The sequence below is a fragment of the Pristiophorus japonicus genome, chromosome X, assembly GCF_044704955.1.
Source record: "Pristiophorus japonicus isolate sPriJap1 chromosome X, sPriJap1.hap1, whole genome shotgun sequence".
Taxonomy (NCBI): Eukaryota; Metazoa; Chordata; class Chondrichthyes; family Pristiophoridae; genus Pristiophorus; species Pristiophorus japonicus.
Window position 1 is genome coordinate 23,726,857 of NC_092010.1, and position 12,627 is coordinate 23,739,483.

The 12,627-nt window shown below is 49.1% G+C and overlaps 1 protein-coding gene across 2 annotated transcripts in view; it reads right to left on the minus strand.

Moving 5' to 3' along the window:
* Positions 1–12,627, minus strand: part of LOC139240823 (formin-like protein 3) — a 196,003-nt gene that overhangs the window by 92,510 nt on the left and 90,866 nt on the right. For both annotated transcript variants that reach the window (XM_070869307.1, XM_070869306.1), the window contains exons 2-4: positions 9,633–9,716; positions 6,646–6,726; positions 3,285–3,361 (exon numbers count right to left, since the gene is read on the minus strand). In XM_070869307.1, the coding sequence (XP_070725408.1) occupies positions 3,285–3,361; positions 6,646–6,726; positions 9,633–9,716 (242 nt within the window). The remainder of the gene's footprint in view (positions 1–3,284; positions 3,362–6,645; positions 6,727–9,632; positions 9,717–12,627) is intronic.

Sequence of the window (12,627 nt, forward strand, 5' to 3'; positions counted from 1 at the left end):
GTGAGGCAGAGGGTACAAGACATAAAGCAAGCTCCGTGTCAGATGTGGCTCAGTGGGTAGCACCCTCGCCTGAGTCAGAAGGTTGTGGGTTCAAGTCCCACTCCAGGCACTTGAGCACAAAATCTCAGCTGACACTCCCAGTGCAGTGTTGAGGGAGTACTGCACTGTCAGAGGTGCTGTCTTTCGAATGACACGTTAAACCGAGGCCCCTTCTGCCCTCTCGGGTGGATGTAAAAGATTCCATGACACTATTTCGAAGAGGAGCGAGTTATCCCCAGTGGCCTGGCCAGTATTTATCCCTCAATCAACATCATAAAAGCAGATGATCTGGTCATTATCACATTGCTGTTTGTGGGAGATAGCAGCCAATTTGCCCACAGCAATCTCCACAAACAGCAATGTGATAATGACCAGAGCATGTGTTTGTGATGTTGGTTGAGGACTAAATATTGGCCAGGACACTGGGGAGAACTCCCATGTTCTTCTTCAAAATAGTGCCGTGGGATCTTTTACATCCACCTGAGAGGGTAAGACGGGGCCTCGGTTTTACGTCTCATCTGAAAGACAGCACCTCCGACAGTGCAGCACTCCCTCAGCACTGCACTGGAGTGTCATCCTGGATTTTTGTGCTCCAGTCCCTGGAGTGGGACCTAAACCCACAACCTTCTGACTCAAAGGGAGAGTGCGCTGCCCACTGAGTCACATCGGACACTAGTTAAGATAAATTTCTTTATGCAGATGGTTGTTGGAAGCATACAAGTGCTTTGCCACAGGACGTAATTGAAGCAGAGATCATTGCATCTTTGAAGGGTAAAGGGGATAATCATTTAAACAGAGGAATATACAGGGCTAAGGGAAGAGGAGCAGAGTCGTGGGTTAAGATTTGGATTGCTCTTGCAAAGAGCTGGCACAAACATGGGCCAAATGGTCCGCTCCACACTGTAAACTTCTACGGTTCTAATTTTACTCCGTATCCAACCTGCAAATGAATTGTGCTAAGATGGCATCCTACAAGCTGCAAAAGCTCTCTCATCTGTGGCTCAGTGGGCAGCACTCTCGCTGTGGAGTCAGAAGATTGTGGGTTCAAATCTCACTCCAGAGACTTGACGACCTAATTCACACTGACACTCCGGTACTGTACTGAGGGAGTGCTGCACTGTCGGAGATGCTGTCTTTCAGATGAGATGTTAAGATCCCGTGGCACTATTTTGAAGAGCAGGAGTTCTCCCTGGTGGTTAAGTCCAAATTTATGTCTCAACCACCAACTAAATTAGATTACTGGTCATGGTTACATTGCTGTGTGTGGGAGCTTGCTGTGCACAAATTGGCTGCCGCGTTTCCTACATTACAACAGTGACTACGCTCCAAAAGTACTTTGCGACGTCCTGAGGTCGCGAAAGGCGCTATCTAAATGCAAGTCTTTCTTTAATACAACACGAGAAGTTTAAAGGTTCACTTTGTGAAATGTACTTCAAACTTGCAGCCCTCGTAATTTCTCTTCTTCCAAGATAACATTTAGAAACCACCATTCCTGCCACACTGCTCTGAGTTGCAGCCAAGAAACAAGTGCAGAAAATGGACAAACTGTCAGAAGAACAACAAAAACAACGGGCCAAATGGCCTCCTCCTGTGCAGTACGATTCTCAGATCCCACAAACTGTCCTATCTGGTTATCCTCACAAACCGACTGCCCTCGTAAGTGTTATGTAATGGTGTGTGTATCGTCCCAGTACCTTAAATGTATTGTAAGTACTATGCCACACCACAGAGGGCGCTGCGGTGGGAAACCCTGGTAGTACCTATAACAGGTGCTATATAAGGCTGACCACCACACCTGGGAGGCACTCTGGAGCTGAACAATAAAGGACGAAGGTCACAGCAGTTAGACTTACACCAGACCGTGTGGAGTCAGTGATTTGTGTGCTACATACACCACAGTAAGCTTCTGATGAACGAAATTCGGTCAACAGCTTCCATCCACCAGTCTCCGAGCAGCATTCATCAGCTCAGTTACATTTTTAAAACAAAGACAGCACTTTGCAATTCCAGATTAAAAGAGCATCGCCTCAACAGTGCTGGCCAGAGCACATTTTTCATTTTTAATAGCCTGGATCGTTTGCTTATTTTTCCTTCAGAAATAGCCAAATGTGGACTCAGCATTTTGGAGCAGGACTGGTTGACAATTAGCCCAAGGGGAGACATGGCTGCTGACTTATTCTGAAGTCAAAATGTGATCCACTTTTCAAAAGTGGCACTGTTATATTTCTCTCTGCTTCATCACTCCAACCCCACGCCCCCATACCTCTTTCCCCTAGGCCTCAGCCTTCACAACCTCCCTTAGTGGAGGTGACAGGAAGGAGATAATTCCGCTCCTCCCCCCAACCCCAACAGTATCCTGTCTCTCACTGGCTTCTCTCTCTCTCTCTCCCTCCCTCTCTCCCCACCCCCACCCCAACAGTATCCTGTCTCTCACTGGCTTCTCTCTCTCTCTCTCCCTCCCTCTCTCCCCACCCCCACCCCAACAGTATCCTGTCTCTCACTGGCTCCTCTCTCTCCCTTCTCCCCGCAAACCCCCACTCCCACCCCCCAACAGTATCCTGTCTCTCACTGGCTCCTCTCTCTCCTCTCACCCCCAAACACCCCCCCCCCCCCCCCCAACAGTATCCTGTCTCTCACTGGCTCCTCTCTCTCCCTTCCCCCCGCAAACCCCCACTCCCACCCCCCAACAGTATCCTGTCTCTCACTGGCTCCTCTCTCTCCCCTCTCCCCCAGCACCCCCAAACACCCCCCCCCCCCCCCCCCCCCCAACAGTATCCTGGCTTGCACTGGCTCCTCCTCTCCCCCTGCCCCCACACCCCAGCATTAGATTTGAACTTCTCATCCTTGTCTTCAAATCACTCCCTTGTCCCACCCCAATCTTCTCCAGCCCTACCCTCTCCCCAGCACGCTTCACTTCACCGACTCTGGTCTGGTGTGCAACCCTCCCTCTGACGATTAATGGACAAGCCTTCAGCCACCGCGGCCCTGCTCCTTCTAACTCTCTGCCTCCATCCTTAGGCCTCGCCACCTTTGGAAAAACCTTTTTAAACCAAGCTTTCGGTCAGCACTCCGAATTACTCCCTCCTCAGCTCAGTGTTCGGTTCCGGAATTATTTCAATTTGAGGAAGCACCTTGGTTTGATTTGTCGTGTGTTAAGGGTGCTGTACAAATGGCAGCTGTTGTTGTTCCTGTGACTCGACAATGAGCACAGCCCCCAGCAACAGCAAGGCCCAGAGCACACTCACCCAATGTAGTTGGTTCGGAGGGAGATCTCAAGCTCCCGCAGTACTTTGGTTGATTCTTGCACTCGGCGTCTGAATTTCTGCAACAAAGAAGAAAATGGATCAGACAGGCATCGGGAGCAGATCTGGTTGCTTCTTGGCTGAGGCATTCAACAGAGGACCACAATAAAGAGACAGAAAAGATGGTACAACTGATCACCCTGTAGGTGTGGTTGCATAGTTACATAATAGCCCATCTCTCTCTCTCTCAATTTCCCTCTCTCCCTCCCTCCACTCCCCCTCTCGTGCTCTCCTTCCCCCTTTTCTCTCTCCCCCACTTGACTCTCTGCTTCTCTCCTACCCCCGCTTTTGCTCGCTCTCCTCCCTCCCTCTCTCCCACCCCCCCCCCTTCCTTCTCCCCCTCTCCCTGGAAATGGAGGAAAAATGGAACAATAAACTTGAGTATAACACTGCTAATATGATGTTACAGTAGATTGCCGAAGATAGGAAGCTAAATTACATTCGGGACAAGTGTTCCCTATTCATTTCGGAGGCAAAGTTGTCACTTCACCCCAACAATCACAGCCAGTGAGTGATCCAAGTCCAGTCATGCTGACTACACAGGTAGGGAGGTCATTGGTTGCGAAAAGCCCTGGGCAGTCATGTGGGGGAGTGAATTACCCGACTAAATTCAGTGGGATGAAAATCAGGCGAACTCTAATGCGTACCACCAGATTCCTGTCCAAGCAGCGAAGGTTTAAAGTCTCTCCCTCCTTTATTTTCACACAACACAAGATGATGAAAACCTGCATTTCAAAACGGCGAATCAATTTTTCTTTCATTTTCTCCTCCTTTTCATGCTTTCTATTCCCCATTCTCTGGTGACTGGCTTCTCTAAATATTGCTCTGTAACTAATCAGAGGTGTGGGTGAATTACCCATTACTTCGAGTCTACAGCTCAGAAACAGGCCAGTTCCCCATTCTAATCACTCACTGGGTAAAGTCCCAGCCCCAGAGTTCGTTGTTGGATTTATTCGTGACTGTAATAATCCATTTGCTTTCCCCTCTCTCCCAAGTGGGAGAACACCAAAACCCAAGCAAGCTTTTGAACCCACTGGCCTGAACCCACGGCTGATTGGCGTGCCTGCAGTGCATCCTCACGCCAACGGGCTGCTCCACCAAACCCAACACGGCCTCAATGGTCACTCGAACCTCTCAGCAGCCATTTCTCAGCCTGGATCATTTGATAGTTAGCGGGTTCTGGCCTCGGCAAGGTGAGGGAGGGCCAACAGTGCTGGGGTTTGCAACACCTGCATGCTTGGCATCAAAGGAGTCGTTTTCTGGCGTTCCAGTGGGGGGGCCCTACTCGCTGAGAGGGTTCACTGGCAGCTCTGGCTTGTACCGAGCACAGTTTGCGGACCAGAATTTCTGATCGGTGTTCTCCGTGGGTGAGGCCCGGCTCGTCTCCAGGAGCAAGAAGTCGGAGAGTGGGCCTGCTCACCCGTGACCCTCCAGCATTCCCAGGGCAGGGACAGTCAAGCCCTCGAGGAATTGTGTGTGTTTCGGTGGGTTCTCCTCATATACTTCTAAACTCCAGAGGATAAAACCTCATTCTACTCAACATTTCAGGTCAAACATTTGAAAGAAAAAATTAGCTTAGAGATGGTGAATTATTTTCAAACCCTTTACAATATGTAGCCTTTCTAGTTGATTGTACCTAACTGATGATGTACCTGTCAAAATCTCGGGGGTGGGGCGGGGGGCTTTAAAAAAGGAGGCAGACAAAAAGCAGGAAACTATAGACCAGTTAGCCTAACATCTGTGGTTGGGAAAATGTTGGAGTCCATTATTAAAGAAGCAGTAGCAGGACATTTAGAAAAGCATAATTCGGTCAGGCAGAGTCAGCATGGATTTATGAAGGGGAAGTCATGTTTGACAAATTGGCTGGAATTCTTTGAGGCTTAAACAAACAGAGTGGATTAAGGGGAACCAGTGGATGTGGTATATTTGGACTTCCAGAAGGCATTTGACAAGGCGCCACATAAACGGTTACTGCACAAGATAAAAGTTCACGGGGTTGGGGGTAATATATCAGCATGGATAGAGGATTGGCTAACTGACAGAAAACAGAGAGTCGGGATGAATGGTTCATTCTCTGGTTGACAACCAGAAACTAGTGGGGTGCCGCAGGGATCAGTGCTGGGACCCCAACTATTTACAATCTATATTAACTTGGAAGGGACTGAGTGAAACGTAGCCAAGTTTGCTGACGATACTAAGATGGAAGGAAAAAGCAATGTGTGAGGAGAACACAAAAAATCTGCAAAAGGCTAAGTGAGTGGGCAAAAATTTGGCAGATGGAGTTTAGGAAAGTGAGAGGTCATGCACTTTGGCAGAAAAAAAATCAGAGCAAGTTATTATTTAAATGGAGAAAGATTGCAAAGTGCCGCAGTATAGCGGGACCTGGGGGTACTTGTGCATGAAACACAAAAGGATAGTATGTAGGTAGAGCAAGTGATCAGGGAGGCCAATGGTATCTTGCAAAGGGGATGGAGTATAAAAGCAGGGAAATCTTGCTACAGCTATACAGGGTATTGGGTGAGGCCACACCTGGAATACTGCGTGCAGTTTTGGTTTCCATATTTACGAAAAGATATACTTGCTTTGGAGGCAGTTCGGAGAAGGTTCACTAGGTTGATTCCGGGGATGAGGGGGTTGAGTCTCTGCTCATTGGAGTTCAGAAGAATGAGAGGTGATCTTATCGAAACGTATAAGATTGAGAGGGGGCTGGACAAGGTGGATGCAGATAGGATGTTTCCACTGATGGGGGGAGACTAGAACTAGGGGGCATGATCTTAGAATAAGGGGCCACTCATTTAAAACTGAGATGAGGAAGAATTTCTTCTGAGGGTTGTAAATCTGTGGAATTTGCTGCCTCAGAGCTGTGGAAGCTGGGACATTGAATAAATTTAAGACAGAAATAGACAGTTTCTTCAGCAATAAGGGGTAAAGGGTTATGGGGATCGGGCAGGGAAGTGGAGCCGAGTCCATGATCAGATCAGCCATGATCTTATTGAATGGCGGAGCAGGCTCGAGGGGCCGTATGGCCTACTCCTGCTCCTATTTCTTATGTTCTAAGATCCCAGCAGCTGGAGGGCGAATAAACCTGGGGGATTTACTGCCAAGTGGGTAGGGTTAAAACCACCCCCTCAGTCCCAGAGATGGAAAGACAGTGCAGTCCTGCCTTCACAAAAACGATTTTGAAACACACACAGCTCACTTATTGTGCCACCATTTGCCATGATGCTCAAGCAACGAAAGCTCTCTGCTGGGATCTGCATAACAACCCCTTTACTCGCGAGCGTGCAGCGAAAGTTCCCTTTACCTTCCTGGTGACTCCTGGGTCCAGGTAGCTCTTCAGTTTCTGGATGTAAGCATGCGGTGGATTCTTCACCTGAAACCGCTCCTGACAATGCAGAACCAAACAAACAGTCAGTCAGTCATTTAGTCTCAAACACAAGAGAGAAAATAGGAGAGAAATGAACAGCTCTCGCCTGGCATATGCAGTGGCACCTCATTTGTAAATTTAAATCAATCCAGATTCAACATTGAAAATTCAATGTTTTCACCCCACACTTAGAATAGTGAGCTTATGGCAAAAGAGTCAGAGGGGAGATGAGGAGACACGTCTTTACGCAGCGAGATTTGATGATCTGGAATCCAATGCAACTTTCAAAAGGAAATTGGATAAATACTTGGCAAAAGTATAAATGTGCCAGGCTATGGGGAAAGAGCAGGGGAGTGGGACTGATTGGATAAAGTTTAGATGAATGAGAGGGGATCTCGCTAAAACATACAAAATTCTTACAGGGCTTGACAGGGTAGATGCAGGGAGGATGTTTCCCCCGGGCTGGGGAGTCAAGAACCAGGGGTCACAGTCTCAGAATAAGGGGTCGGCCATTTAGGACTGAGATGAGGAGAAATTTCTTCACTCAGAGGGTGGTGAATCTTTGAAATTCTCTACCCCAGAGGGCTGTGGAGGGTCATTGAGTATATTCAAGACAGAGATCGATAGATTTTTGGATATTAACGGAATCAAGCGATAAGGGGATAGTGCAGGATCGTGGAGTTGAGGTCGAAAATCAGCCATGACCTTATTGAATGGTGGAGGAGACTCAAGGGGCCGAATGGCCGACTCCTAATTCTTATAGCTCTTTCAAAGAGCCGGTACAGGCACAATGGGCCGAATGGCCTCCTCCTGTACGGTACGATTCTATGTCACAACAGATAAACATAGTCAGCACAAATCGCCGCCAACATTGCAGTACTCTGGGAGGATCAAGGCCCCCTACCCCCGGTTTTATCTCCTGTCCTAAAGACATCGGGCGTCCACGAGCGCAGGAAGCCCTCTGACCCCTCGCCCAAGTGGCCATTCTTCAGCTGCGAGCCAAGTCACCGAGTGTTGGCAGGACACCCCAGCGCAGGAGGATTCACAACCAGGCCCGATCCCTTCCTCCCGCAACGCCCACGTACACGCTTTCCACTGGAAAGCGATCCGGGGGTAGAAACCCTGGCTGATTTTCTTTCCCATGTCCAAGGCAGAGACGCAGAGACCAATTGTAATGCCCCCAAGCCAGTCAGCAGGTTGAGAACAGCTTGCTCAGGACACACCGAGGATCAAACCTGGGCCCATCATGGCATTCAAGGCTCAGGTCGACACCATGAAACGCATTTACTCACTGGCTAATCAATCAGAGGGGACAAGATTGAACCTTTAATGAAGCACAAGCCTCGATTTCACAAGCAATGAAAACCCCAGAAGGCACGATTCGTAGTTAAATAGATTAACTTTTGTTAAATGGCCTCTTGCGTATCCCCGATTTTCATCGCTCCACCATTGGCAGCCGTGCCTTCAACTGCCGAGGCCCGAAGCTCTGGAATTCCCTCCCGAAACCCCTCTCCTCCTTTAGGCCTCTTTGACCAAGATTTTGGTCACCTGTTTCAATGTCTGCTCGTCTGTCCTTTGCGCTCGCTTACACTCCTGTGAAGCGCCTTGGGACGTTATTTTACATTGAAGGCGCTATATAAAAACAAGTTGTTGTTGTTGTTGTCGTCGTAGATTGGGCTTGCGGGGGGCGGAGGGGACAGAATGGATATTGCAGCTTCATGTCCTTAACCCACAGGGCAATTTATGGAACGTGTGCTCCAGGTGGGCAGCCTCACCCTTCGGGAGTGCACACTCGGAATCAGTCAGTGCATTCCCCCCGCAATCTTCCATCCCTTAAAATGAATGGGAAGAAATTCATTGGCCGCCGCCTGTCATTTACAAGGTGTGCTCTCGCTCGGCGAAGTTTCAGCAACCGGAGCGCGCATCCAGAAAACTGGTCCCGTGGAACCCGAGCTACATGTCCAGGCTGACCAAAATCATCCACCCTTATTGCCAACATCTGAACCCACAGACACATTCTGTGCTCTTCCACCTTCCGATTCTATTGGTGTGAAGAAGCAAGAAAGACAGACTTGCATTTTTATAGCAGCTTTCATGACCACCACACGTCTCAAAGTACTTGGAGTGTAGTTCACTGTTGCATTGTGGGAAACGCGGCAGCCAATTTGCGCACTGCAAGCTCCCACACACAGCAATGTGATAATGACCAGATAAACAGTTTTTGTTATGTTGATTGTGGGATAAATATTGGCCAGGACACCGGGGATAACTCCCCTGCTCTTCTTCGAAATAGTGCCATGGGATCTTTTACATTCACCTGGGAGGGCAGACGGGGCCACGGTTTAACGTCTCATCTGAAAGACGGCACCTCCGACAGTGCAGCGCTCCCTCAGTACTGCACTGGGAGTGTCAGCCTAGATTGATGTGCTCAAGTCTCTGGAGTGGGACTTGAACCCACAACCTTCTGACTCAAGAGGCGAGAGTGCTGCCCACTGAGCCATGGCTGACACTGCATTCAGAATTCAACATTGTGCCGCATCCTTTCAGCGAACAGGGTCTGCTCGCTTTTCTGACGCGGCAATACTGGGCCTCGAAGGTGCTCGTAACGCAAATGTTGACACAGAGGACCAGCCCGGGTGCTATTCCGTGACGGTTGATGGCACAGCCAATCCCCAACAGACCTCAAGTCACACATCAGCAGAACCGTTCCCTGAAGGCTGGGGGGGGTGCGCGGGGAGGGTGGTGTCGGGGGAAGAGAGTCAGTGGGCCGGAATGGACCCATGTGCACGCAAAGCGAATTTCCAAACAAAAATTGTGAGGCGACATTTCCTGCACCCACAAATGTTCGAGCAGAAGGGCACCCACAGAACTCTCTGCATTTTACACATCTCAAGTGAGACTGGACCGGACCGGATTCCAAGTACCTGATCGCAGATGAGATCCCATTTCTTCTCGTTGTCATACTGTCGCAGTAGTCGTGCTTTATCTGGAGGAAGATTCATAGAATTCTGCAAAGCAAACAAATGCAGTGCTTTGTTAGTTGCCATTGGGATAGATGCACAAAGTAACAACTTGTATCTATATACTTTACCGAAGTGAAACATCCCAAGGCGCTACACAGGAGTATTAGGAGATAAAAAATGTGACACCGAGCCACACCAGGAGTAATTAGGGCAGGTGACCAAAAGCTTGGTCAAAGAGGCAGGTTTTAAGGAGTGTCTTGGAGGAAAGAGAGAGGTAGAGGGGTTTAGGAAGTGAGTTCCAGAGCTTGGGGCCCAGGCAGCTGAAGGCACAGCCACCAATGGTGGAGCGATTATAATCAGGGATGTTCAAGAGAGCATAATTAGAGGAGCGCAGATATCTCGGGGGTTTGTGAGGCTGAAGGAGATTACAGAGATGGGGCGGGGAGAGGCCAGAGTGATTTGTAAACAAGGATGAGAATTTTGAAATCGAGGCGTTGCTTAACCGGAAGCCAATGTAGGTCAGTGAGCACAGGGGTGATGGGCGAGTGGGACTTGGTGCAAGTTAGGACACGGGCAGCCGAGTTTTGGATCATCTCTAGTTTACGTAGGGTACAATGTGGGAGGCCAGCCAGGAGTGCGTCGGAATAGTCAAGTTTCGAGGTAACAAAGGCATGGATGAGGGCTTCAGCAGTGGATGAGCTGAGGCAGGGACGGAGACGGGCGATGCTACGCAGGTGGAAATTGGCGGTCTTAGTTATGATGCGAATATGTGGTCGGAAGCTCATTTCACGGTCAAATATGACACCAAGGTTGCGAACTGTTTGGTTCGGCCTCAGACAGGAGTCGGGGAGAGGGATGGAGTCGGTGTCCAGGGAACGCAGTTAAGGCAAACTCCTTCATGCCTACAAACATAAGCACCGAGCAATGTTGGGATCAACTAGCCACCCGGGGCATAAAACGGACGTTGCGGATCGCTTGCCCAATCCAGAAACCGCCCGATTTTCATCAAATCGATGGAAATGAAAAACAGGCAGCCCATCCACAACAACAGTTTTACACCCAGGCGGCAAGTGGAAAATCCCCCGTGTCTCAAATAAGGTCGAGCCACCCCATGTATACAAAATACTGTCCACCCACCCAATATAGGTTGCTGAGGACAGAGGGCACTGAGTGAGCTGGACTTCGCGTTGGGTAACATATGGGCAGCAGAGCGCACAGGCGCTGCTCACCAGCTACCCACAGCACTGAGGCAGAGATTGGGAACTCAACAAACTGGAGGAGCTTGGATAGGTGTCCCTCCATGGCATGGGTGCCTGGTCCGAAGAGTCCCACTACACCAATGTCATTCCTCCACCGCGCAGACTAAGCCACAGCTTACGCATTCAGCCACAGCTCCCAATGCTCTACGCCATACCCTCTGCGGACATGACGACAAAGATGGAAAAAAAAAACTAAAACAGAGAGGCTAGGTTTGACCAGCAGAAACACTCAAGTCAGGTCATGTGCACGTATGCCAACCAGCAACTTCGACCAACAGAATGCATTCTACTGTAAAACAAGGATATTGAATGCCAGATCCTCTGGAGGCTACATTACTTTGAACACTTGGTGCCTGTGGCGATAATCAAGAACCAATGAACCTGGAAAGATTCTGAGGGGGCTTGACAGGGTAGATGCAGAGAGGATGTTTTTCCCTCGTGGGGGAATAGAACGAGGGGGCATAGTTTCAGAACAAGGGGTCGCTCATTTAAAACGGAAATGAGGAGGAATTTCTTCTCTGAGGGTCGTGAATCTTTGGAATTCTCAACCCCAGAGAGCTGTGGAGGCTGGGTCATTGAATATATTTAAGGTGGAGACAGACAGATTTTTGAATGATACGAGAGTCAAGGGTTATGGGGAGCGGGCAGGGAAATGGAGTTGAATCCATGATCAGATCAGTCATGATCTCATTGAATGGCGGAGCAGGCTCGAGGGGCCAAATGGCCTACTCCTGCTCCTATTTCTTATGTTATATAGCGCCTCATCCCATCTCTCAAACATTCCGGAGAGCTTCACAAAAAATGAAATACTATTACGCATGGCAGCCGTTCGGTATTTCTCAAGGTCTTCCAAAGATGAAGAATGGCCAGTTAATCTATTCCCAATGGTAGTGATTGAGGCAAGATTGTTCGCCAAGACACCTCCTTGCTGTCAATCTGAACTAAACCACCAGAACAGGCAGACAGTTCCTGGTTATAATGTCTGATCTGAAGGATGGTACCTCCAGGAGGAGTGTTACCTCCTGGAGTAGAACTTGAACCCAAAATTTTCCAACTCAGAAGTTTGAGTGTTGCCAACTAAGCCACATTGACACATGACCGACAGATCATCTCCTGACTTATGTAATCAGTCACTCCACTCTAATGTTAAAGATATTGGATAACATACGGCGTAGGAGTCACGTTTCAGGATCTCGACAAGAGTTCTTTTAAAATGTGCTTCCAAGTTAAAGCTCGGATATAAAAAGGGGCAAGTTTCTCAGAACAGCCGCACACTGGGATGCAAGTCCAAAGCCAGACAAAGCCATCTGGGCTGGATGGCCTCAGCAAATGGGGCTCGTTAAAATACTTTTCCAGCAAAGATTCACACCTTACAGATGCCAATGCCTCATTCTTTTGAGCTGCGCGTGGGGCTCATTGCAAGGGCGGCCCACATCCGGGCAGATGTGATTGGCCGCTCCACTGGCCAGCCCTCGGTCCCCCAAACTCAATCAGAAGTAAAATAGCCCAGCTTCCCTGGTTAGTGAAAGATTAGAAGCAGCTGGGTTGCAAGGGCAGTCAGTCTTTTCATAGAATAGTACAGCACAGGAGGACGTCATTCGGCCCATCGAGCAATCCAGTTAGTCCCACTCCCCCGCTATTTCCCCATATCCCTGCCATTTTTTTCTCCTTCAAGCATTTATCCAATTCCTCTTTGA